The sequence below is a fragment of the Heterocephalus glaber genome, unplaced genomic scaffold (assembly GCF_053883595.1).
Source record: "Heterocephalus glaber isolate CG9 unplaced genomic scaffold, H.glaber_assembly_v1.0 deba00001150, whole genome shotgun sequence".
In the NCBI taxonomy this organism is placed as follows: domain Eukaryota; kingdom Metazoa; phylum Chordata; class Mammalia; order Rodentia; family Bathyergidae; genus Heterocephalus; species Heterocephalus glaber.
Window position 1 is genome coordinate 1748104 of NW_028258204.1, and position 26386 is coordinate 1774489.

Genomic DNA, 26386 nt, shown 5'->3' on the forward strand with positions numbered 1-26386 from the left:
TTGTAGTTTTAAAATAAATTTTGAAAACAGGTAATGCCAGTCTTCTGTGCTCTTTTTCAAAGATGTAGCTCAGTACATTTAGAGTCAACTTGTCAATTTCTATAACATGGCTCAACGTAATTCAGATGGGGATTGTATAGAATCTACAGATCAATTTGTGGAGAATTAATTCTTAACAGCATTAAGCCTTCTAGTCTATAATCTTTATTAGATTTTCTTTGATTTTTTTATCTTTTATTAGTATATGTTTAGATTTTAATCATCTCAGTATACTTTATATTTTCAGTGATCTTGCATCTCTTTTCTCATTTGTGGTGCTATGTAATTGACTATATATACAAAGTACCAAGTTAATTCATTGAATACAAGTCTTTAAACAATCAGGATCGGTCAAGTATCATTTAGGAAATAATAAATGTTGACCCTCTCCTCACACCACATTCAAAATTACACAAAGCGTATGTAGAGATCTAAACCTAAGAGTTAAAACTATAAACTGTCTAGAAGAGAAAACAGGAGAAAATTCTGTGGCATTAGTTTTGTTATTATTTACTTTGTGATACTGAGATTTAACCCAGAGCCTTGCACATGCTACACAAGTGCTCCACTGCTAAGCAACACTCCCAGCCCTTTACTATTACTTTTCGAATTTGAAACAGGGTCTCTAGCTAAATTGCTCTGGCCTTGAACTTGCAATCCTCAGCCTCCCAAATAGCTAGGATTATAGGCTGTGCTATCACACTCAGTGTTGGTTAGTTTTAGAAAGTTTTTAGTTAGCACACTACTATGATCTGAATATTTGGATTCCCCCAAATTAATATATAGAAATGCTACCGCCTGCTGCGCAAGGGCAAGGACCCAAGTTCGATCCCCGGTACCAAAAAAAAAAAAAAGAAATGCTAACTCCCAAAGTGTGGTATTAGGAGGTGGTGGCCTGAGGGAGGTGATTAGCCTGTGACAGTGGGGCCCTCTTGAATGAGATCAATGTTTCTATTTATTATTGAGACAGGGTCTCGCTATGTAGTCCAGGCTGTCCTTGATCTCACTGCGTAGCCCAGGCTGGCCTCGAATTCATGGCAAGCTTCCTGCCTCAGCCTACCAGGTGCCAGAATTACAACCCCTGGCCAATGAGTGCTGATAAAGAGGCCTCAGAGGCTCATGTGTTGCTTCCTCCACGCAGGGACAAGGCAGGATGCACCATCCCAGGACAGCGGCCACCACACACTGCCTGGGGCATGAGCTTCCCAGGCTCTAGAACTTAAGAGTGCACATTTGTTATTTATAAGCTGCCTAGTTTACAGTGTTTTGTTATAGCAGCCCATGAATGGCAGGCAGACACAAAAAACAAAAGCCAATAAAAACGATAAATGACTTTGGGGGAAAAAAATCTTTCATTTTTAGAGAAAATCTTTCCAAAACATATACAGTATCTGATAAAGGACTTGTATACAGATTAGAGGAGGAAATCTTATAACAGGAACAGGGAACAAACAATTCATTGGTAATGGAACTTTGTTATTTGATATAGTTGTAGATATATTTTGCTTTTCTTTTTCTCTTTCTTTTTTGTTTGTTTTGTTTTTTGAGATGGGGTCTCACTATGTAGTACAGGCTGGCTTTGAACTCCAAAGATCCTCCTGCTCCAGTCTCCCAAGTATGCGATAAGAGGTATACCCCACCACGCCTGGCTATACTGTTTTAAGAAACACCCCAGGCAGTCTGTGACATTTCCCCATGGTACCATCTTGCAAAGCCACACCCAGGACACTGGCAGCCCCTGGCGGCAGCGTGGTGGTGGGGAACACTCGCCCCCAGCAGCTCCCTCAATTTCCTGGGTTTCCTGCTCTACGCATCTGAACTGTGCCATCTCTGTGTCCTCCGTGTGTCTGGAAAGAACTGAATGAATCTTTGTTCTTTGTGCTACTTTCTTGGGAGAATTCCTTGGCCTTAGCTCCGAATTTCTTTTTCATCTCAGCTGTATCTGTTCTGCTAAGGTTTATATTTAGGCAATGTTTGGCATTTTCTAAATATGAGTAACTATTGTTAGTCTGTTACTGTCTCATAGTAGTGATACCCTCCTTGCCCTCTAAAGTTGCCAGTCTGCTTGTCCTGTGAGCTCACTGTATTTCCTAGGTAAGTCCCAGCTTGCAGTTTGGAACCCTTTTTTGTGCACCTGGTCTTCCCAGACTAGGCAGTCTGAGTGTGTCCCCCACAGGAGCTCCCTTGGCCTGTCTGCAGGCTTCGGGTGAGAAGGAGCAGCATGTGCAGTCTCCCTGTCCAGCCCAGGTGCCCCTTGGCTGCATCACACTGGCCACTGCCACAGGCAGCACCTTCCATGAGCCCTTGGGAGAGCTCACTTCCAGGGAGCAACACAGGGTGTGGGCAGAAGCCAAGTCCAAATCTACCACTCTCCCAGCAAGTGACCCTGGGCAAGGAACTTTGTGTGGACCTTGATTTCTTCACCCAAAACCCTGGTGAAGGCTAAAGAGCCTTTGGTCATGGGTACCAGCCATCCCGCAGAGAGTCTGGCGCACAGCGGGCACACTACCCACTGTGCCATAATTGTTTACTTTATTTTCATTTAGAGTGCCCCTGCCCTCAGATTCAAAGTGTGCCCCAAGAGCTCGGAGGCTGAGGCCCAAACTTTGTGCCATCCAGGGCCTCTCTAGGCGGCTCCCACGCCAGACCGTGTGGTCTGCTCCAGGGAGCCTCTCTCCCCTTGGCGCCCCTGTACACGCCTCCTCCCCCAGGGAGCCATCCCTGACTGCACAGCCAGCGGGACCCCAAGTTGGAGCCTCCCCTCCCCAGCACACAGCACAGCGGACGTGCTCTGGGACGGGGGCAGACAGACCGCCTCTGCCCTGTGCTGCAGCCTCCTGGAAGCAGAGTCTGAGCCCCAGGGAGGACAGCCCGATCTCCACACACCCCTCCTGTCCCCAGCCCACCCTCCCACACCACTGTCCTCCAACCCCACAATATGGCATGAGGACGGCAAGTCTCAGCATTGTTTTTATTTCTCTGCATCTGGTTTCCACTTTGGTACCTGTGAGCCAACGTGCCCCATGAACGGCACAGCAGTCGCACTATGGGTCGCTTCTAAAAGCCCTACTTCTAAGAGCTCGCAGGATGGCTTCCCTCTGGATCTACACGTGCACATGATGGGGCGAGCAGCAGTCAGGCTGGACAGGACTGGAGTGGGTAACGACAGGGCTCTGGGTGGCCACGAACCCCATAGATGCAGAAGACACACGTCTAGGAGGGGCCAGGTGCTAGGGTACACAGGAACTGCACTCCCATCCGATGTCTCAATCCCACAGTGACAGACATGCAGGCCAAAGCCAGCCTGATAGGCAACGCGTCCTGGGGCCCAGCAGCTCACCCTCCCAGCCTCCTGAGGCCCCAGCTCAAGATCCAGGCCAGCCTTGCCCACTCTAAAACATCTTTCCCTCGAAGGCCCGGAGATCAAAGGCAGTGTCCAGAAACTTCCTCAGCGACACCAGGTGAGCATTTCTGTTGCCTGTGGCTGGTGCGGCAGCAGGCTCTCGGCCAACGTACCTGAGGGGGACAGCAGGGTAAGAGCAGTGCCAGAAGAGCACATGGCACAAGCCTGCCTCCCTGCCTGGGCACTAGCCACAGGACAGTGGGGAGAAACCGACCACACCAACCTCACTGGACCCACCCGTGAGGATGACAGAGGCCACAGCCCCTCCTTGTCTTCCCAAGGACAAACAGAGGCCATCAGGGGCCCTGAGCAGCTCTGCTCCCCACGGCCGGAGGACTGGTCTCCTCCTGCCTGATCCTATCACCACAGGGAGAGCGAGGGCTCTGACAGGGCACATAAGGGTTAGACTACCAGAGGAGGCTGAGACAGGCAGCAGGCTCTACAGTTCAGCTCTGGCTGGGGCACAAACCAAAGGCCTCCTTTCCTCCTTCACCCCCCTCCCCCCCAAGGGCTAGCAGAGACCATATGGGCCGGGTGCGGCCGAGGATGGTCATGAAGCGAGGGCTGATGTAGTCGTAGTAGCCCATGTTCTTGTGCTCCTCCTGACACCACACCAGCTCGGCACTTGGGAACCGCTCTGCCTCCTGCGCGATCAGGTCAAAGGGGAATGGGGAGATCTGGGGGCGGAAGAGGGCTTCAGTGGAGATGGGCCATGTACCCAGAATCCCTCGAAAGCCCCACTCCACCCGACTGGCAAGCTGTCCATAGCCAGGCCCCACCCATCCCTGTAACCCTGAGAGGGCCTGGCACACCTGCTCTAGGCGCGTGAGGGCCACTTGCCCCTCCAGGCCCTGGCTGCTGCGCTCCTTCACCAGGTCATAGTACACCTTTCCTGTGCAGAAGATGAGCCGCCGCACCTGCCCCGGAGCCTGCACTGCCACCCCATCTTCTGGGATCACCCGCTGGAAGCTGGTCCCTGGGGGACCAATGGGGCAGTGGATGGGGACAGCAGCACAGGGGAGCACAGGCTCCTAGAGTCCCCAGGCTCTCCCTGGCCACGGGGACAGACCAGGTTTAGACCACAAAAGATGGAGCAAGAGATGTTTCCCTGAGATGTCACAGAGATGGGTGGAGAAGGAGCCCAAGGCAGAGCCCTGCCAGTACTGACATCCTGGTGCTGGATTTTGGGGATTTGATGGGGAGCACCCATGAAGGGCAGGGGTGGTGACATGATGGACCATCAATGCGGCCTTTGCCACAGAACTGCTCCCTCCAGGTGCACCATCTCCCACAGGCCCTCCCAGCCTGCTTACCAGGCAGGAAGCCAAACACTGAGGGCAGCCACTGAGCTCCCTCCCCTCAGCGGCAGCCCACAGCCCATCCACTGGTCCTTTCCTGAGGGTGCACTGTGTACCAGGCCTGGCATGCTGCCAACCCTCCTGGGACGCCACGGCAGTGTCCTCATACTACTGAAGCTGGTGAGGACCCCACAACACGGGATGCCAGGCTGCCAGGCCCCAGGATAGGAGCCAGGACCAGCCGGTCAGGCCAAGCTCTCAACTCTGAAGTGCCTGATTCAGCTACCTTTCTCTATCAGAAGGGACAGACAGACACACAGGTGAAAAGTAAATTCCTGCCCATGCTGCCAAGGCCCATCCTGCCCGGCCCTACCCACCCATACAACCTGCACTGTTCTCCCATCATCCTGGGGACCCCGTGCCTGCCCTAGACTCTCCCCAAGCCACATCTCCAGTTCAACATCTGGTCCTCTGGGACTTCATCTGACCCCTAACCCCAGGTCAAAATGGTTGAGAGCTCCCACAGGGGACATTAAGTTCCCAGGGCCAGGAGAGTCTGCCTGGCTCACAAATGAAACGGGTGGCTGATGAATGAATGGATAGAAGACACTCAGGCCCAGTGAACAGCAAAACTGCTGACCTCTTGCTTCTGGGCACCCCTGGCAGAGCTGGACAACCCTGCTGGTGGCTGAGGGTCCAGCGCTCTCCTCATCCCAAGTGACGTGAGCTAGCCACCATGTTGACCTCCCCACAGTGCAGCTCATGGGACTGGGCCAGGAGCTATCGTGGGGTTCACAGAGCCTCAGGCAGAAGGAGAGATGGGGAGCCCCAGCCACAGAAGCCACACCACAGGCCACAGGGTCCCAAAGGGCTGCATCCCCAGTGCAGGTGCCCCACTCGCTCGGGCAGACACGCACCAGACACCATCTGATCAAAGCTGGACTTGGCCTCTGGGTGCCTCAGCAGGGACTTGGGAGTGAAGATGATCAGCTGTGAGGGAAACACATGCCGGGCTGCCAGGGGCTCTGCCCACGAGGGCCCCACCTTCTACCCTGCACCAAAGTGCGCTGTGGGAGAACGGGTTGGCCGGCACTCACTGGCTTGCGGAAGGGCAGCAGGATCTGCCGGCGAAGCACGTGGAAGTAGCTGGCTGGCGTGGAGCAGTTCACCACAATCCAGTTGCAATCATAGAGCTGGCTCACCTCGAAGTCCTCAGTGAAGACCTGTAGGGTGGGGTGGCTGAAGCGGCCACTGCCACTCACAAGTGGGCTGCCCTGTGGCCCAGGAGGTGGGGGGGTCCCAGCCAGCCACACTCACTGGGTAGGTGTCTGAGTCATCATTGCTCATCTGCAGGAACCTCTCGGGCCGCGCTGATGAGTGCTCCGGGCCCTGTGAGCAAATGCAAGATGGCCTGGGCCACCTGCATAGGACAGAGCCCTGGGCCTCAGGGACCCCAGGCTGGGGGACAATGGCTGGCTTCTTGGGCACAGAGCCCTTACTTGAAGCCTGAGCCACAAGAAGCACCAGGAATGTGGGACAGGAGCTAGCACAGGGGTTCTCCAGGGCAGCAAGAAGAGGTAAAAAGGCTACAACGTGCCGCTTGCTTTCCGGAATAGCCTGGGAAAGCGGCCACCACCCTAAAGGAGCACCTGCTGTGGGACCCACAGGCGCCACTCACTCATCCCAAACTCGGCCCCACAGGGAGGCCCTGATTCCCTCCGTGCTCAGGTGGAGGTGAGGGGCAGGTCAGCAGCCACCCAGCCCCCAGCCTGCCTGTGCCTGCTGGGGCAGAGGGTCCCCTGCCACTCAGACCCGCCAGCATGGCTCACCATGCCCTCCATGCCGTGGGGCAGCAGCAGCACGATGCCATTGTGCCGCACCCATTTGGCCTGGCCTGTGCTGATGAACTGGTCAATGATGCACTGGGCCGTGTTATGGAAGTCACCAAACTGAGCCTCCCAGAGGACCAAGGCGTTGGGGCTGGCCATCGCATAACCTAGCTCAAAGCCTGGACAGGAGACACCAAGGCAGAGGCTCCAACCAAGCAGTCCCTTCTTCAGCATGACTGCCTGGCTGGCATCCTTCCCAGCAGGTTCAGCCTCACCCAGCCCACAGCCAAACCTAAAGATGCTGGAGGCACAGGAATCACGTGCCAGGAGGAGCCCCCAAAACCATGTACAGAGCTGTCAAGAGAAGAGGAAGAGGCCCTAAGGGACGGGACAAGGAACGCAGGCAAGAGGCAGCAGGAGTGGGTGCTCAGCTGATGCCTGAGCCGGGGCCAGCGGGCAGGATGGGCACAGAGACAGGGAGCTTGGCATAGGGCTCCCAGGATGCCAGGCACAGGAGGTGAGATACTGGGAGCATGGTGGTGGCTGGCCAGGCTCAGGCCAGGTGGGGACTGTGTGCCACAGCAGTTCTGCCAAGCTCTCTGCCTGCGCCCCATGGCTGGTGCCCAGGGACAGGGTTCTGGTATTCACAGAGACCCCCATGGACATGCAGGACCCCTGAGGATCTCTTTTCCCTCCTGTCCCCAGGTGGGGCCATCCCAATGCCAGCCCCCAGGGTCTGCGCTCTGGTCCCTGCGTCCTGGGCCCGCCGGACCCACCCAGAACTCCATACTCGGACAGGGAGCTATTGCACACGGTGTAGGGGGCCTGCTTGGGCCATAGGTGGTTCATTGGGACACATGTCCTCCGGTCAACTTCCTGGTCATGGAGAACGTGGTGCCGGTGGCTGGGGAGAGATGGACGCAGGGTGGGATGGGGGGCAGCTGGGCTGGCACCTGTCCCCAAGCAGGGACGCCAGGTGCCAGGGGGCAGGCAGGCTTTATCACTGTGCCCAGAGACCTGCAGGGCCCACAGCAGGTCACCAGGACATGGCAGCCTGGCCCCTCTGCACCTCCCTGTCTGCCCCAGCTGGCACTGTCTACATGGCACACTGAGGGTGTTGGAGCAAGACTCAAAGGTCACAGCACCTCCAGGTCTCAGCTTCTCACCCTGCCAACCTCCAGGCAGCAGGGCAGGGCTGGGTACTTCCCTGTCCCTCCCGCTGGCCTGAGCCTCCTCCCTGACGGGTGGTAACCACGGAGCAGCTCCCGGGCCTGGCACAGTAGGCACCACTTGGAAAACCCAAAGTCCTGGTAGGGACCTCCACGTGGCCCAGAGAACACAGTGGCCACCTAGGGCCCTGGCTGGATGTGGAAAGACAGCCTCCCCAGAAGCCACACCACCATGACTTGATAACTCAGTGTGAAGCTCCCAAGTCTCAAACCAGAGGGACTGTGACGGGACAAGGGGCAGTGAAGTCCCCATCTGAATCCCAACACTCAACCAGCAAGACAGGCTGGCCTGACAGCAGTTTACCAAAAAGTGAAAACAAAGGACCCTGAGGACCAGAGACAGCCACAAGCCCAGTGTGGTCACCAGCCCTGACCACCCAGCAGGTGGGGCTGGGACGATGGTGGGAGGGGCTTCAAAGGCCTCACCAGACCTGGGGACAGCAGTGCAGCCAGGGGACGAGACCAGAGCCTGCCTCACCTGAAGGTGCCCCGCTCCACGTCCTGCCCACTGAGCCGCACATGGATGCCCTCCTTCAGCAAGGAGCCAAAGGCCATGTACTCGGCCAGTGCCCAGTCCACTGTCTGCTTCTGGGCCATCTCTGCCCGGCTGCGCAGGATGCGGGAGAGGCCTGTGGAGGGAGAAAGGAGATCTTGGGGCTGGACACTGGCTGGGTCGGCTGAGGCAGGCCCCACCCGGCAGCTGCACGGCTAACGGGGGCGCAGCGACCTGACCCGAGCACGCCCCCAGAAGCACAGCAGCCGCTTGAGCCGGGCATGTGCCCAGTCCAGGGGCCTCATGTGCCCCCAACACCCCACGCGTCCTGCTCTCCAGGCCAGGAGACCAGAGCTCAGAGTGAGGTGATCAAGTACTCAGCCCCACATGCCTAGCAAGATGCCTGAATCCATGTGACACGCAGAGACGGGAGCTCACAGACACCGCCAATAGGTCCCCAGTACCCCTGGCTTCCAGATCCCCCCTGGAACTACTCTAGACTCAAGATGCCTGCCTGGACTTCCCAGGCAGAATTAAGTGGCTACAGCTGAAGATGCAGCCAGCAACCACACGGCAGCTGGGCTTGGCAGACAGTGGAGGGACCAGGGCTGCCCGTGGTCCCTGTGAGTCCTGCCAGGCCTCCCTTCTCTCCATGGAAGCCCTGCTCCCCTGCCTGGCTCATGGATGCCCCAGAAACTGTCCCTGGCACCCCATGCACATGAAGCTTTGAGATCTGAGCTCAGCATGGAGGGGCTGAGCAGGGATGCATCACACTGCCTCTCTTGGTGTTCAGTCAATCTCCCCACAGGGACAGTCAGGTCTGGGACCACAGCTGCACCAGAACTGCAGAGCAACCTCACCTGTGTGGATCTTAAAGTCCTCCAGGGGCACAGAGCTGGCCACAGTGCCAATGTGGGTCAGCACATCCTCAGGGACACCCGTGGGGGGGCAGGTCATGCTCTTGGGTTCCCCGTCCACAGTGAAAAAGCCTGATGGGGACACAGAGACCATCCACATCGTGTGGCAGGGGCTTGATGCCCAGACAGGACCGAGGGCTGCGACTTCCCTGCCCCAGCTCTCCAGCCCACCCTGGATCTACAGTAGCCAGGCAGCCACATCACAACCTGGGGTCCCAGCTGCCCACCACACCCTCCACCCCACCTACTCGATCTGCAAGAGGGCCCCATGCTGGGTGATGAATGCTCTCATCAGGGCCACACCAGACCCTGACCCTGTGCCAGGCCCCTCTGCACCCCCTGCTCACCAGGCCAGGGGGAGTCCAGCCAGTGCTTTATGTGCAGGATCTTCTTGTCCTTGGACCTGCCATAGGCCTCCTCACAGATTCGGTCGTATTTGGCGATTTCTTCCTGTGATAGAGGTGCAGGCACGGATGGTGGCAGTGATGCCCGGGCACCCACAGAGTCACCCATCCAGATCCACAGGCCTAGAGCTCTCTCCCTGCTTATAGGAACCTTGTGGCTACAGTGCAGAGCTCATGTGTCCCTGCGAGGTATCCCAGGGCTGGTGACCTGCAGGGTAACTGCCAGCTGCTGCCTGAAGCTGGCATCCCCACCTCTCAGTGGCTGTTGTGTCCCACACAGCTGCAATCACACCTCAGCACTCTGCCCGTGATACCTGGGACGCTCAGGGACAAGGACTGTATCAGCTACTTTTCCAAACCTGCCACCAGCCCAGGTCCCTACCCATGCCTGCCCACCTCAAACTCCTGCAGGGTGACAGTTCCCTCGGAGATGAGCTTGTCGGCATATTTCTTCAGCACGGGCACCTGCCTGTGGATCTGCTTGTACATAAGCGGTTGCGTGAACATGGGCTCATCCATCTCGTTGTGGCCTCGCCTGCGGTAACAGACCTGCAGGGTGGCGGGGACTCAGGGCGGCCACTGCCAAACCCATCTCTCTGTGCCCCGTGCCAGCCTCCACCTCCCACCCCCAAAGGACCATCCCCACCTGGGCCTTGGCACTAATGCCTCTTGAAGGCCCTGAATTGCTCATCCAAAAGGCTCAGTGCAGCCAGGGCAGAAACTCATGCCCACCACAGCCTTGGCCCCCAACCCACCAGGTCCACCACGACGTCCTTATTGAAGGTGTTCCTCCACTCGGCTGCCACACTGCAGACGTAGATCACAGCCTCAGGGTCGTCCGCATTCACATGGAAGATAGGTGCATTGACCACGCGGGCCACGTCCGTGGGGTACGGTGAGGAGCGGGCCATGCGGGGATCCGTGGTAAAGCCAATCTGTGGGAGGAGAGCCAGCAGCCTCTGTCTGGTTTTGGGACAGCCTGGTCCTGAACTCCCAGGCTTGAGCAACCCTTCTGCCTCAGACTCCTGAGCACTGGGAGAGCAGGTGTGTACCTCCACACCTGCCTTTCCTGTTGGCTTCGCATCAGATGATGTGGGCCTCAAAGACTGGATGGCTCAAGTAGCCTGGGTGCTCCCAGAGACAATGCAGGGGAGCAGGGACACCCCAAAGCCAGCCAGGGCAGCAGTGGCTGTGCTGCTCCCGCTTGTTAGCTGGTTCTCCAGGTGGCAGTGAGAACACAGGCCTGGCACACTTCTGTCCACCAGCCAGTGAGGCAAATACCCTAGGTGAGGTCCTTCTACCCTAAAGCCTCGGTGTTCTCATCTAGGAGGATTGTGAGACTTCTGCCTCCCAGTGTTATTTAAGGAAGCTGACAGGGCAGTACCAAGTTAGCCATCAGTGCCAGGCTTCCTGGACTCTCAGCTGAGCTGGTTCTGACTACATTGGCCTCCGTGCCAGGGCACATGATGCTGGATCTGGACCACTCCCCCCGGGCTCACTCGCAGCCAGGCACCATGCCTATTCGCCTTCTCCTATACCTTCTCTATGCTACATGCCTGTCCCTGGGTGCCTTCAGGATGGGACCCAGGACACTGCCAGGTTTAGAAACCATGGCCACCCAAGTCCCTCAGGTGAGATGGTCCAGAACCTGTGTGTGACCTCTGACACCCTCAGGTGCAAAACCCAGTGCAGCGGAAATTCTGTGCAGGTAGTTTTGACACCGTATTGTCTGGGGAATGACAAGGGGAAAAGCCTGTGAATGTTCTGCACAGGCTCGATTTTTTTCCTGAATATTTTGATCCACAGTTGGTTGAACCTGCAGACATAGAGTGAACTGCATATGTGTGTATATGTACACGTGTGTACATGTCTTTATATACATGTGTCACCCCTACCAACTTCACGGACCAGGACCTGTGGCTGGGGCCAGCTGCCCTGCCTGAGGTCACACTCTGGCAGAGCAGGTAGAGGGAGAGATGCCCCCTCCTCCACCACACACTGCGTGATGTCAAGATGGGCACAAAGCCTGGCACTCACCTGGTTGTTGACGACAACATGCACAGTGCCATTGGTGGTGTAGGAGGGCAGGTCACTCAGGTGGAAGGTCTCATAGACCACGCCCTGGCCGGCGAAGGCAGCATCCCCATGCACCAGGATGGACATGACCTGCACAGCAGGGTGTGGTCCAGCAGGACCCTGTGCTACTAACCTGCTCCCTTCACCATGTGACCCAGGTCCATCCCCCAGGGGCCAGCTCTGTAGAGCACCGTCCCACAGCACCCAATACCCCAGGGTCCAGCACACCCTTGAGCACAGGTGCACACCTTCCTGCCCTGGGCATCCCCTCGGTAGAACTGCTCTGCCTTCGTCTTCCCCTGAACCACAGGGTCCACGGCTTCCAGGTGGGAGGGGTTGGCCACCAGGGACAGGGTGATGTTCCTGTTGGTGACGCGGTTGATCCTCTCATGGTACATGCCCAGGTGGTACTTGACATCCCCGGAGCCCTGAGTGCGGAGGTGGGGCATGGTGAGCCCCTCGGGTTCTGCACCAGACAGGAGACGGCCCACACCAGGCTGGGCCACCTCTCACTCCTGACCCTCCTGAAGGCTGTGCTGTCCCTGCCCCATCTCTCCTGGTCACACTGACCCTCTGCCCCTCAGGCTGGCCCAAGGAGGGAAGGGGCCATGAGTAGCATCAAAGACACCTTTTCATCAGCCACCTCCAACATCAGCGTGACTGACCTCAGCCTGGAAACCAACACACCAGGAGAAAGGGCTGACCAGAGTCACTGACCACGGGGAGTGGCAGGGACCTTAAAATTGTGGTAAGCCAGGCTCTGGGAAAACACCACAGCTATTTAAGTGTGATGGTGCATCCCTGTCATCCCTGCACTCCGGGAGGCTGAGGCAGCCTCCTGAAAGTTAGAAGTCAGCACAGGAGACCTAGTAAGAGTATCTCAAAAATTAAAAATTTTGATGGATATAGCTCAGTGCAAAGGTCCTGGGTTCAATTCCTAGTACTGCAAAAAGAAAAAAAAGAAAAGACAAGTCCAAGACAGAATCCCTACCTCACTCCTCATACCAAAGAATCAAAGCCACAGTAGTACCAGGGTAAAACAGGACATATTTCATGCCTGGAAGGGAGGAGAAGGCTTACTTTCTGAATAATATTCAAAGCCCCAATACTGTAAGAGCCAAGCCAGCTGAAATGGAATAAATTTGTTATGGCTGGGGGAGGCAAATCCAAACAGCGTGTTGGGGGGGGCAAGAATCAAACTGAGGAAATTTTTAATAAGACATATGCAGCAAAGGGTTAATGACCTCTGTATGCAAAGTGCCTTTGCAAATCAGTAAGATTAAAGCCCCAAAACCCCTGGAAAAATGAGCAAAGCCATGAAGGGGAATTTACAGATCAAGAATACAAATGACCGGAACATGTGAGAAAATACTTAATTGAATTCGTGAGAGAGCACTGTTAAAATGAGGTCATTTTCACACCCATCACACTGGCAAGCATGGAGGAGGAGGCAGGAAAGGGAGGATGGGCTGTGACCAGGGAGCTCCTGCAGGGCCACGCAACGGGCACAGTCACTCTCACATGAGATGCCCTCCATGGGGCAGCTCCGAATGCACAGGAACAAGGAGACCCCAGGGCCCAGTGTGGCTCCCAGGCCTTCTATGGCCTAGGCTGTGCCAGGCAGGAGCACAGCGTGCACAGTGCCCAGCACCCACATATGCAGCTGCAGACTGGAGACTCCAGCAAAGAGACAATGCTGAGAGCAAAGCCACACAGAGGTGGGAGGGGCAGGAGCGCCACCAAGAGTAGAGACAGGCAGGACTGCAGGTGTGTGGCTCGTACCACACGAGCACCAGCCAGGCATGATAGGAGTGGAAACCAAGTCCTTGGCGGTGCAAGGGACACAGGAGCCGTCTGACTTCCCAGGGGTCCTTCTGGCTGGTGGACAGGGCTGTGAGGTAGGGGCCCATGCCACAAGGTGAAATGAGGGGCTTCTGGCAGGCCCTTGGACTTCTCCAGGCCTCAGTTTCACCATATTACCTGAGGGCCCTCCTGGCCATCACAGGCAGCAGCTGTTGTTCCCCAAAGCATAGGAGACCTCACAAAAGCCTCCAGCCTCTCCCCTCCTGCATCCACGTCTGTCCACATCCAGGTCTGTCTCAGCCCAGACCCTCCCCATTCCACCTCCCAAACACTGGGCCCTCTGAGGATCCTGGGACCTGGGTGTGGCACCCACCTCATCTGCAGCCTCCAGCTTGGGGTCAAACTGGCAGAAGATTTGCTCCAGGTCCTTGCGGATCACGTTGGCCAGCACATTCAGCCTGCCCCTGGGACCGGAAGCCTGCGCTCTTACCGGCACCGAGGTCAATGTTCCTGCAACCATGCTGCCCCTCTCCCTGATGGCCTGGACCACCAGAGACAGATGGGGACTCCGGGCCCTCACATCCTGCCCTGACCTCCAGGTATGGGGGTCCCACCAGCTCTGCCACCTGGACACTGGTGATGCAGGAGGCCCTCGGGGGTAGGGAGTCACCTGGCTACACGGCAGGTGCCCACTCATCCCCCTACCAGGATGCTGACCACACTCAAGACCTTGGTGCCTCTGCAACAACTCAGTCAGAGCAGGCTCGAGCTGCCAGAGAACCTGTTGGGCAGCTGAGGTATGCACTGAGGGACAAGGATTCTCCCACCAAGACTGCATTTCCCACCAGGGTTCTGAATTCAGGGGTGGGCACAGCCTGGTATAGATGCCCAGGCCAACTAAAGCTCATTTCTCACAGCCCAGCAGCCCCAGGCCTACAGGGACCCCGGCAGACCTACAGCCCCTCACCCCTGTAGGAGGGACAGCCCTGCTTCAGGCCAGCCTTCCCCTCTCCTGGGGGGCTGCCAGAACCTGATGCACACCCCTAGTTGTCTGGGGAGAGCCCTCCAGTCCCAGGTCCCCATGCCCACTTGGAGGCTTAGGCCCAGGCGGAACAGCCTTCTGTCCCCAGATCCCTCCTCAGTGAGTGTCCAGCCGGCCACACCCACCAGTCACCCACCTCTCCTGCTATACTGGCCTGAGATCTGCAGTCTCATGTGCCTGTGCCACCTCAGGTACGGGGCTAGCTCTGCATGGCCTCTGCCCAGACACTGGGCACACTCAGCTGCTCAGAGCACAGGGACCATGACATGATGAGAAACCCCTGCCGCTGCCCCCAGCAGGACCCCAGACACCATGCATCCAGACACCCTAGAGTCATGCAGCCCTGGGCCAGCCCAGCCACAGGAAAGTCCTGCGGCCTTGACCCTGGAATCCCATCCCCAGATGGCTGGTGAGCAGCCCCTCCAGCTGCCCCAGGGTCCAGGGCCCAGCACTGGGACAGAGCCCTTGGCTCATCTCCAGAGACCCCTCCAGGGATGCTAACAGGGCTACTTTCCCGGGCCCTGCCCCCATTTCCCTGGGAGGCACCCTCCACATCTCCTGACCACAGGGAACCCAGTGCTTCCCTTTCTGAAACCCTGCCCCTCAGAGGAGAGCGGCAACATGGCCAGAGGAAAGGGAGGCCCAGAGAACCTGCTTGTCACTGGCCTTGTGTAACTGCCAAGCACCTGGCTCTTGGTGAGCAGGCTGGGTCCAGGGACCTCAAGATCCTGCCAGGCTACCACCTCTACCCCAAAGTCCCACCAACACCCCATCCTGATGTCAACTTGGGAGGGAGGAGCAGCCCACCTGTGTGGCATGCCCAGGATGATGTTCTCGATCCCCATCTCGCTCGACTTGTCGATGATGGTCTTGAGGGCGGGGATCATGACTTCACAGCCCTCTAGGCCAAACCGCTTTTCTGAGGACCACTTTCGGGCCAGGAAGTCTTCAAACCTGTAGTGGCGGGGGGGGGGGGCACTCACAATCAGCAGGAGCTGGATATCCAGGACAGAGGAAGGGCCACATCATCCTCTCCCGCACAGTTCAGGCCCCGCTCTGGACACCACATGGCTCCCACCCAGCAAGGAGCCCATGGTCAACAGAGACCCCTGCCCACTACCCAGACTCCCTTCTCTGCTCTTCCCACCCAGCTTCTCCAACAGGTCATCATCCCCCTGCTCCTGGCCTCCACCCTCTGCCCACACTAGAGGGTGCTTGCCAACCTCCAAGGACCCCACCCAGCAGAGTGCAAAGTCCATAGGAAACCCCTGCAACCCCTGCAGCCAGGGCAGAGCCAGCTTCTGAGCCCTCGTTGGGCAGCGGAACCACTACCACCAGGGGGCGCCCACACTCTCTGCACCAGGGCAGCTTCCTGCGCAATCATCCCACAGCCACATCCTGCTGCTCCAGCCCTCGCTCATTGTCCTCTGCTGCCATATTTTCCAGGAGTCCCACTCTGTCCACCTGTCTGGCTCTGCTCTAGGCCAGCTGTCACCAGATTGAGCAGCACAGACCTCATGGAGCGCACCAGACGGGCCAGCAGGGTCCGCTTTTCCTCATTGGAGAACTGCATCACTCCAGGGGTCTCGAACTTCTGCCGGATCCACTGGCACTGCTCCACATCATTGATGAACATGAACTCCAGGCCTATGTGCTGGCAGTAGGTGCTCTAGGGTATAGGAGCCGGGAAAAGGGCAAGCAGGCCTGGCTCCAGACTAGGAAAGGGAGTGTCACTCCCACCCACAGGCTCCAGGGCCTGGCTCACCTCCAGCCGCCGGATGATCTCCCGCAGTGAGAGCGTGCTCTCAGAGCCCCCTATGAAGGTGGTTGTGGGCAGCTGGAACTCCTTGTCCAGGTCTGTCTCCCGCAGGTCGTAGAAGGCTGGGGAAGGAGTCCCAGGAAGCAGGGAGGGAGGAGGAGATGGGGTCAGGCCTGGGGGATGGCATCCCAGGACTATCCAAGGCCCCCCTCAGCCCTTTCCCTCCATGCTCAGCCTGGAGCTCAGAAATGAAGGTCAGCCCACCTGCCACAGAGCCGAGCCCTGGAAACCTGCTCCCTGTCTGATGTGGTGCCCTGCCTGGGAATATGGGAAGATGTCCCCTGGGGCACTGTGCAGTAGATGGCAAAGGTTGGGGCACCACCAGAGCCACCATGGGCTGAAGCTGCCCTCTGGGCCCAGGAACCCCACTGGGCCACCAGAGCCAGCTAGCTCTAGAGCTGCCCGGCCACAGGGAGGGGACCCAACTCTCACCCAACTTATCCATGGTCGTGATCAAGTCGAAGGGCACGAAGGAGTCCAGGTCTGCATCCAGGATGCCTAGGGGGTCCAGCTGGGCCACATGGTGGCCCCGGATCTGGGGAGGAGGATAAAGGGCAAGGCCATGCTGGGTCCCCACTGAACAAGCCTTCCTGCTCCACACGTTCAGCTTCAGAATTGAAGTTTTCAGATGCTGCTGCCAAGGAGCTCCTTGGCCACCAAGGAGACAGGAGGTCCTCCCAGTTTCACAGTGTAACATGAAGCCTGGTGTGGTGGTGCACTCTTATAATGCCAGCTACTAGGGAGGTGGAGGCAGGAGGATCACAAGTCCAAGCCTGGGAAACTTAGGAAGGCCTTGTCTCAAAATAAGGATAATAACAATAATAAAAAGTACTGGGGATATAGCTCTGAGCCTAGCATGTGTGAGGCTCTGGGTCCCATTCCTAAGAAAAGACCTATAGGCAAAGGTATGCAGCCCTGTGCTGCAGTCCTGTTAGTAATCATGTCATTCTAGGAACTTCTCCAGTATCCACCAACAGGATCCAGCACACAGGTAAGAGAAACACACACTGAGTAGCTGGGATGGAGCTGTTTAAGGAGTGAGGAAATTCCCTACCCCTTCATGAGGCAGGTTCCACAAATTCTAGAATAGCACATACAGTGAATCACCTTTATCTAAGGAAATACATGCATTTGTGGGTGCATAAGTAAGTATGCACACTACAGTAAGTCACAAAATAAGAACAATTATTGAAGTTAGGGATGAGACAAAAGAGGGCAGAGGGTCAAGGCTAGAAGCCAGACTTTTAAGAATATATCCTGCTGTCAAGATTGATTTTAGAATCTTATTCATATTTTGTTATTATAAAATAAAGTTTTAAACTTGAAAGTAAAACAAAGCAAAAATAAGTGAGTACGTCCAGGTTGCGGCACAGACTATTCCAAATGGTTAATGCAGTATTCTCTAAAGACACAGAACCTCAGGGAAAAATCCATAAGCTCTTTCTCTTATCAATCTGTAGTGACAGCATTAGACTTGTTATCCCAAGACTGTCGCATGAGGTTGTAGAGAAATCAAATAAGCCACTGTGCTGGCGGCCCAGAGGACTTCTATTTTGGGCATCTTTGAAAGGAGATGTTTCCAAGATTGATGAGGTCAAGGATGAAGCCCGAGTTCTGCATCTGAAGCATGGAGTTACATTGGTATAAATCCGTAACGTTCACCACTGTTCTAAGAAATGCACATTTCTGCCTCTGCCCACTGAAATGACCAACAAAGGGAATGCTTTCGGTGCTCCCTGAGGACCTAGGCAGCTCTGACCTGGGCAGAAGTGTGCAGGATGAACCCAGAACATCTGTCACAGCAGGGGGTATAGGACAGCTCAACATGCAGGCTGGAAAGATGACATATATGATATCTGCAAGCAGATTAAAACTCATCGTGGGCCAGGATTTAGCTCAGTGGCATTGCACCTGCCTTGTAAGCACAAGGTCCTGAGTTTGAGCCCCAGTACCAAAAAAAAAAACAACCCCAAAAAACAAAAACTCATCAAATGGGTTCACATGATACTAAAAAAGAAAAATTCTTTAGGCACTTTTGAAGGATGTGAGGGAACCACCTCAGATGTTGGAACATTAGTCAATAAGAGCAAACACTAAGCATGACATCACCCTTTCTATACGACATGTACCTCAGGATAAACAAGCAACAATGGGAACTTAACTCTGATAGCAGTGTTTAATAAACAAAGAAGGAAAGAGAGGAAGATGTCCCCACTTCCACAAGCCCCCATGAAAAATGACTGTATTATCCATGGCTTCTCACTACCAAAGTCCCATTTCGAGGGAAAATCAAATCTATACTGGATCAAGCCACAAGATCCAACTACCGATTTCTAGAAATCACATGGGCCAAAGGGACAGGTGAAATGACACCATCAGAATGCAATCAGCAAAACCCAGACCCAGGAAAACTCTACAGGACAAACAACCTTGTTTCTTCCACAAACACTGGCAAGGAACACAGGAAGAAATGGAGAGGAGCCTGGAGAGGACAGGAGGCTAAACAATCACACCAACAACTGCAGCTCTCGAGTTTACTGGGCATGTGTTTCAAACAAGCACTAGAAGCAAATCATAAGACAAAATTCAGCTGAGCATAGTGGGAAGCTGAGGGAGGAAAACCTTAAGTCAAGGCCAGCCAGAGCAACTAGCAAGACCATTATCTCAAAATAAAAGAGAAAGGGCAAGGGTGCAGCTCAGTGTGGGTTCCATCCCTATTAACCCCCAAGACAAAAGCCAGTCGTGAGTATCATCTGCATATTTGATGCTATCAGGGACTATTACTGTTATTTTAGTTGTGATATCTATCATGGTAGGTTTTCATTTTTTATCAGCAGTGGGGACAGAACCCAGAGCCTCACCTGTGCTAGCCAGTGACTGCCACTGAGCTATGCTCCTGAGTGAAATGGGGTGAGTGAGAGCTCCACCTTTGCTAAGTCTCCAAACATTGATGGCTACATTTGTTTCTCAGTGCAGCCTATAGGGGGTTAGACCAGAACTTGGTCCTCCCAGCTGCTCCTCTACCTTTAACAGACTTTTTGCTCCTACGATACTGGGGATTGAACTCAGGAGCTTTAATGGCGCCCCACCCCTCAGGGCCTCACTAAGGCCACTAAGTTACCCAAGCCAGGTTTAACTTGTGCTCCTCTTGCTTTAGACTTTAGACAGACTTTTACCAGGCAAGGACACAGCAACAACTCCTGGTTCCAGAGACCACCCTGGGGCTTTGTCTGGACAAAATAAAGACCACGAACCACTGCAGTCAAGCTTTGTGCTACGTGAAACCCCGGGCAGCACCCTGCATGTCACGCTCCACCTTTAACACATGGGTCCTTGTCCTTCCTGGTCAAAGCCAGCCCTTCTGTAGCCTTCTGCTCCTTTCAGCCAGCCCGGAAAACACACTCACAGTGAGAATCCCATCCCAAACACTTGGGACCAGATGTATTTGGGATTTCAGATTGTTCTGGACTTGGGGATATTTGCATATTCATAATGAGGTATCTTGGGGTGGAGCCCGAGAAACCCAGAGTATAAATAAAGAGCAAAATACAAGATACTCATAGGAAACAGGGATAGATCCTTTGCACAAGGGAAGAGGACCAAGAGACTGGGGGTGGTGGTGGGGTGGGAGGGAAAGGGAAGGGAAGTAAAAAGAATTAGGATGTGTTGTTTCAAGGTACCAATTCCCCACAATGCAGTGATCACTATGTACTGCAAAAGTGTACTAATAAAAATGAAAAACTTTAAAATTCGTCCATGCTTCACATGCACCTTGTACACACAGGCTGAGAGTGATTTGGCACTATATTTCCAGTGTCCCTGTGTTCTGACCGTGCCCGCCACGACGTCAGGCATGGAACTTTCCACTCTGGTGTTGCATCAAGATGCATAAAGTTTCCGATCTGGGACAGCTTTGAATTTTTGCTCAGCCTATACTGCTGGTTGCTATTTGCATGAGGCTGGCCCTGGCAATGGGTCCTTGGGCCAGTGAGGGAGCCCAGCCTGCTCACCTGCCCTCTCCCACTGAGGCAGCTGGTGTACAGGCCTTATTTCCAGCCCCACAGGGCACAGCACCATTTCCATCTGTTCACACCCCTTGCTCCAGACCATGCCTCAGCAGCTGAGGCCCTGCCAAGGACCCCTGGCTCCCCAGGGTCCAGCTGCACCTCAGGTTTCCCTTACAAAGTGCCTCTGCCACCAGTGCCTGGTGAGAGCCCAAGCGTGTGCTTGTCACGGCATGAACTCTGGGCAGGGGTCCCCTAAGAATAGAGGATGTCGTGGGAATACCAACAGCAGAGGTGCTCAGCCTGGCACCCAGTGTGGGAGAGCCCAGAGCTCCAGAAGGAGCAGCTGGTGGGGGGGAAATATTCACTCCATAAACACTAAGGTATACCAGCCCTGTCCTCCCGGAGCAGCCAGTCTAGGGCGAAAACAGACACCAAGGAGAGGCTATCGGAAGCCAATTGTCCACTGTGTCCCTCTGGGTCCTTAGGGAATGGTGTGTGCAAGATCATAGGAGACATACACAGCCGGCAGGTCAGCAAGCACACCTCCTGGGGGTGCAAGGTGCTCCAGATGGGGGTGCGCCACAGGCAGCCAGAGGGGCAGGGGCACGTGGGGATCGCCCCGAAGAGGGCCCTCTGGGGAGATGGCACTGGCTCACCTGGTAGGCCCGGATGAGGGACTGCACGGCCAGGTGGTCCTCCACCAGCTTGCTGTTTGTGGTCGGGCTGGAAGGCATGGGCCTGCCCTCAGGGGTGGCACGTGGAGCCTCCTGGCTGGCTTTCTGGAAGAAGCTGTCCCAGGACTGGGGCCGGCGGGTAGAAGCAAGGAGTAGCCTACTCAGGGCCGGAGAAGCTGGGTGGCCCATGCTGGCAGCCCAGGAGGCATCCGCTGATCCCTGGGGACCCCATCACCCCGAGCCAGCTCTGCTCAGGACGCAGCTTAGTGTGGAGGTTGGGGGGGCAGGTGAGTATGGCTCAGGGATCCTGCTGTGAGGGTTCTATGGAGCACAGGGGACCTAGGCACGAGTCTTCTGCACCGCACCTCTGCCGCCAGTCATTTATCCCACAGATGTGCTCACACAGTGTGCCCAGATGTGCACACAGGATGTTCCCTGCAGGACTGTAAAAGTGACAGCACAGAAGCCCCCAAGGGACTATCAAGAGAAAGCTGTGTGAACAAATTCAAGCCACGTTTGGAGTCTAGACTACTGTGCATCTTAAAAGATCAGCGGGCAGGTTCATGTTGCAGATGTGGGTGCTGCACAGGGCAGTGAGGCAAACACAGAGGGACAAGCAGTGTACACATGTGGGTGCTGCCATGTTGGAGAAGGTGTGAAAGTGCTTCCTCCGCTCACTCCGCCCGTGCCAGTAGAACCAAGCAGAGCAACCCCCACAGAAAGCAACCTGGTAGTGCTCATAGAATGACACACAGGTGCTCCCTCCCTCCCTGGAAAGTGTGCCACACACAGCTGCACGTGTGTGGCAGCAAACAGGACACTTGTCCCCCAGGACCAGGATGGCAGATCCATCCAGTGGAATTCTACACAGCTAGGAAAAGCAACCACTGGGCTCTTTACATACTGGCATGGATCGAGCTGGGAGGCAGACTGCTCAGCAAAAAAGCAAAGAGCAAAACAGTACTGGTTCATGTTAGTTTTGTGTAAGAGGAGGAAATCTAGTTTTTTGCAATGAGTTCATGTAAAGAAAGTTAGAGAAAGAGAAAAACTAAGAATAAACTAGAGGGCAGGTGCAGTCTGGGGTCTGAACAGCGAAGGGGTGAATTTAGATAGAGCCTTTTGACTTTTCCTCCTTTGGGGGTTTTGGGTCACATGACTGCAGAGTACGTGAGGACAGTTTCAATTTTCCCCCTGTGGTCTGATCTAACATTTACTCTACCAGATCATGCAGCTATAAACATTAGAGGCCCTCACAGCATAAGAGAGGCATCTGGGGACAGCCGGGCATGTGAGAGGAGCCAGTGGCTCATCCAGGTGAGCAGGGTACCGTCAGGACCACCTCCCACCATCTGGTTCAACAGAGGCAGGAAGCTCTCCTCTCCCATGATAAGAGGATGGGCCCTCTCACAACAGGGCCCACGGAGGACTCCTGCCCCCAAAATCTTCCCTTCCCCCCTCAGGGTGGGGTGCTGACCTTGTGCACACTCTGCGGGTTTGCCAGCCAGGCCAAGTACATTGCCTCCATGTAACTGGAGCTGCCTCCGCCTGGGCTGCTGGGGAAGGCAGCTGGGGACCCTGAGGACCTGCTGTGCCAGCTCCTCTCCAGGATGTCCCGTGTGGCCAGGAGCCTGACAGCCTGGGCCCCAAGCCGGGACAGTAGCGGCCTCAGCTGGCTCATCCTAGACAGGAGGGAGCGGGATGAGCCACAGGCCCAGGACTGAGGAGGCCTTGACCACCACGGCTCTCAGCAGCCCATTGGTCTGCTCCTGGACAAGCAGAGGTGAGGGGACAACCTCCCCTCTCCTAAGTTCACTGCCTAGGGAGGTCAGCAGTGTGAACCCTGAGCCCCAGCCCTGCTGGACCTCCTCCCAGCTGTGCTCCCTCCTAGCTGGTCTCAGAAGCCTGAAATGGAGGAACCCAGCACCCGGGCCTGTTTCAGGGTATGCCCAGCTCAGGCCCCAGGTGGGCATGCAGCCCACCACCCTAGACCTTGGGCAGCGAGTCTCACAGGCACTGGGGGTGCCATGCACAGCCAGGAAAAGGCAGCAGAAAGAGATCTGGGAAGCAAAGGGGCAGCAGGATTGGGGGACAGAGATTGACTATCTCAGGAGACACCCAGCAGGGCAGGGTCTGCAGTCAGCGTGTCACAGGCTACAGAGAACGGCTCTGCTATACCCCACTTCACAGAGAGGACCTCAGCTCGGAGGAGTGGCAGAGGGCAGAACCAAAAACCACCTGGTGCCCTGCCCAGTTCTCTTCCAGAGTGGTCTTCTCTAATCTGGACCCTGGCCAGGGCTCATGTTCCTGACAAATGCCACTTGGGACAGCTGGCAGCCCAAGGGCATATGCAAGTTGGAGGCCCACAAGGCAGGGGACCACAGCTCAACGATGGACCTTGGGTGGTGGTGCTTCCTCCTCCCCCCACAGGACAGGAGTTCTAGGGGCCTCCTTGGATCCTCCCTACCCAGGTAGGCTGGGGATTCACCCCATGCAGAGTAGGTCCCCTACTCTTCCACCCCTTGTCCTCAGCTATGAGTCACGGTCTGGACACTAAGCAGCTCCTACTGATTGCTGGCGAATGCCCTTCTGCTTGGGGACCCTCAGCACGTGACTGGGGTGCAGTCCCAGAACCACCCCAGGGGGGCCACAGTGGCTCCTCCAGGGGGAGAAGCCTGCTGCCCCTCGCATACATGCACAGCTGGCCAACCCAGAACACTTGCATTCTGCCATAACTGGCTTGCAGTCCTGCCTAGGCCTGGCCCACACCACTGCGCCTGGCAGAGCACACTCTCTGCCCACACGCCACCTCCCCACCTACACCCCACCATTCCCTCCACAGGGCAGGGTGTGGGCCTCCACACTGCCTCCACACTGCCTCCACCCTCTTCCTCTCCCTTCCAAACTCACTTGTGAGCCAGCAGGCAGGTGTCTCCTAACCAAGAAAGGGAGGGCTCCTCCAGGGGCAGCAGCAAGTCTGAACAGAGGAAAAGGAAAACTCAGACACAGTCCATGAAGGAAGGGAGGAGTGGTCATGGGATTTAACTCCAAATGCCCCAAGCATCCCCCTCCTTCTGGGCCCCACCAGCTACACTGGTCAGGCTCTGTGAAGGCCACCTGGGGCTAGCTGTGCCCAGAGCAGCAGCTCTACAAGTGCTTCATGTGGGTCTAGGGTCAGGGAGCTCGGGTCAAAAATCCAGGGCTGCACCAGCATGGCTGGTCACCGTGACCAGGAGCCTGCACCGTGGACATCACAAGAATGATCAGGAGGCTTTCCCATTCCAGACCATCACGGAGCACTGACTGTGCAGCAGTCTGTTGCAGGGCCCTCTCCACATCCAGCTAGTGCCAGCCTCACTCCTATACAGGGAAACCAAAGCAGAGAAGGCTAAGCTACAGTAACAAATGGCAGGGCTCTGTGTCATTCCAGGGGCTGTGTCTTCCCCACCGCAGAGCCCAGATTTCTCAGAGGGGTACTGCCCTTTCCACCCTGCAGCCGCTCGGTCTGCCATCCCCACTCCCACAAGGGAATGGGACAATTCAGTACAGGCAAGGACAGAGCCCAGCTGAGTCCGGCCCAGTCCATCGCTGAACGCTGTGTTTCACAAACAGTGAGTGGCCTGGGGCAGCTGCTGGTCACTGCCATGGCCTTCACCTGGCATGGCAGGCAAGGAGCCAGGCCTCCAGCCCTCCTCTCCTGCCACCATCCACATGAGGCTTGGGGACCCTGGGGCTGTGAGTGCTCAGTCCTGGGGCCAGGTCCTGCCCCTAGGCCCACAGGATAGCACACAGCTGTTGAGAGCAGCTCCTGGAAGTGTTCCCAGTTCAGCTCCAGAACCACAGTGCAGAGACCCTGCCACTAAGCCTCTGTCACGGGTCCTGCCTGGGGTGTGGGGTGAGGAAGCTCCTGAAGGTCAGGCCAGGGGTGAGCCCTGTCTAAGACTCCTGCACCGGCAAGAACAGAGCTCCCACTCAGCCCAAATGCTGCGGCCATGAGCGCTGGGACCCCACAGAAGGCAGGTCTCCTGGAAGAGGTCAGGGAGGGGCGCGCTTACTTCCTCGACTGAGAGGAAAGGCCCAGAGGCAGGAGAGCACCGAGGAGAACAGGTCGGTTCTGGGGCGCCCTGCCCATGGAGTGTTCAAAACTAGGCCTAGTCCCAGTTCATCCTCTGCACGGCTGGGGCCTTGGGTTTACAGCCCCCCACCCCACCCCGTGGCCCAATCTCCCTGAGGGGGGAAGCAGTACTTCCGGCTGCGACGTAGGGCCGGTCCTACCCCTCTCGTGCCTCAGTTTCCCCATCTGGAAGCGGAAACCGCGGGTAAAGCGTCTACAAAGTCCCAGATCCCCGAGCTGCCTTCGGGTCCCGCGCGGTGTGCGACGCTGGGCGGCCCCTGACCTTGGGGCGCGCCCTCCTCTGCCCGGGAAAGGCGGAGGTCCCGGGCGGCCGCGGCGGCCAAGGGCAGAGATAAGGTCACACCTCCCCCAACCCCCAGGACCCGCTGGGAACGCGGGGACGCGGGGAGCGGCGCCCCGCAACGGAGGGGCGGAGCGGAGCAGCGCAGCGGGAGGAAGCGGCGCGGGCCAAGTCCGGTCGGGGTCCGGGTCCACCAGAGGACCCGGCCACCGCGCTCACCGTGGGCGGGGTCTGCGCGGCCAGCGGCTCCAGCTGCAGGTCGGGAGGGGGGCTGCGTGGAGGGGGCGTGCGTGCAGAAGCCCAGGTCACGTGACGGCCCCTCGAGCGCGCGCCCAAGTCCGGGCGCCGTGACGTCTGCGGGGCGCCGCGCCCCGCCCTCCCGTCTGGCTCTGTCCGCGGTGCTGACCTCCTGCAAGCCCCGGACGCCCTAAAAGGGGCAGTGCCTGCAGGGGAGGCCGGGCACTCGGTTCCCAGCCTCGAGAAGGGCGCGGGCGGAAGCTCCCGCTGTCTCAGGGTGTCTGGGAGGAAGGAGGGATTCCTGCGCGAGGAGCACAGATCACAAGCCTGTCACTCTGCGGCCGCCCATTCTCAGCCGCGGCGCCTCCTCTCCCCTTGTGCGCCTCTGGCTGTGTGTGTTTCGCGGTGCGACGCCAGGCCCCCACGGAACCAGAGCTGGGTGTATGAGTGTCCGGGTCGTGGACGTGTGCCTACTCGGTTCAGCTGCTGAAGCCCACATCCCCCAGAACAATGTAAAAGTGATTTCAAGTCCTCGTACCTGTTAGATTTCTAATTTTTGCCAGAATAGCGAATACCCTGTCTTATTCTGGTTTTAATCAGCATTTCTCCCATCACTAGTGATTTACATCTCACATTGTTTGTTAGTTTTAGGGGTTTTACTATTTTATCTTTTTTTTTTTTTTTGGTACAGGGGATCGAACTCG

The 26386-nt window shown here is 56.5% G+C and overlaps 1 protein-coding gene across 15 annotated transcripts; it reads right to left on the minus strand.

Moving 5' to 3' along the window:
* Nucleotides 1-2996: 2996 nt before the first annotated feature.
* Nucleotides 2997-25772, minus strand: Ogdhl (oxoglutarate dehydrogenase L). Of its 15 annotated transcripts, none has more exons than XR_015451063.1 (24): nt 25665-25766; nt 23941-24007; nt 22508-22712; nt 21016-21252; nt 16785-16887; nt 16299-16414; nt 16048-16202; nt 15341-15487; nt 13865-13955; nt 11937-12116; nt 11650-11778; nt 10368-10547; nt 10009-10161; nt 9556-9658; nt 9152-9280; nt 8277-8427; nt 7346-7473; nt 6570-6748; nt 6058-6160; nt 5838-5963; nt 5658-5730; nt 4255-4418; nt 3965-4119; nt 2997-3555 (listed from the first exon to the last, which is right to left on the minus strand). XR_015451063.1 is itself a non-coding variant. In XM_087210608.1 (24 exons), the coding sequence occupies exons 3-24, from the start codon at nt 22709-22711 to the stop codon at nt 3432-3434; spliced, it is 2949 nt and encodes a 982-aa protein (XP_087066734.1). In that variant the 5' UTR covers nt 22712; nt 23941-24007; nt 25665-25766; the 3' UTR covers nt 2997-3431. The 15 variants fall into 15 exon arrangements, 13 of the variants coding, with proteins under 13 accessions (XP_087066734.1, XP_087066733.1, XP_087066732.1 ...); XM_087210608.1 differs by having other exon boundaries at nt 6058-6129; nt 16048-16145; nt 21016-21159; XM_087210607.1 differs by having other exon boundaries at nt 6058-6129; nt 16048-16187; nt 21016-21159.
* Nucleotides 25773-26386: the final 614 nt, after the last annotated feature.

What these genes read in the sequence shown, in the direction of transcription:
- Ogdhl (XM_087210602.1), bottom strand. Translation starts at nt 22,711, where the DNA reads ATGAGCCAGCTGAGGCCGCTACTGTCCCGGCTTGGGGCCCAGGCTGTC. An exon ending in AGATCATCCGGCGGCTGGAG is followed by an intron (nt 16,203 to 16,298) that starts GTGAGCCAGGCC and finishes CCTATACCCTAG; the next exon opens with AGCACCTACTGCCAGCACAT. An exon ending in GCTGGACTCCCCCTGGCCTG is followed by an intron (nt 9,281 to 9,555) that starts GTGAGCAGGGGG and finishes TGTCCCCATCAG; the next exon opens with GCTTTTTCACTGTGGACGGG.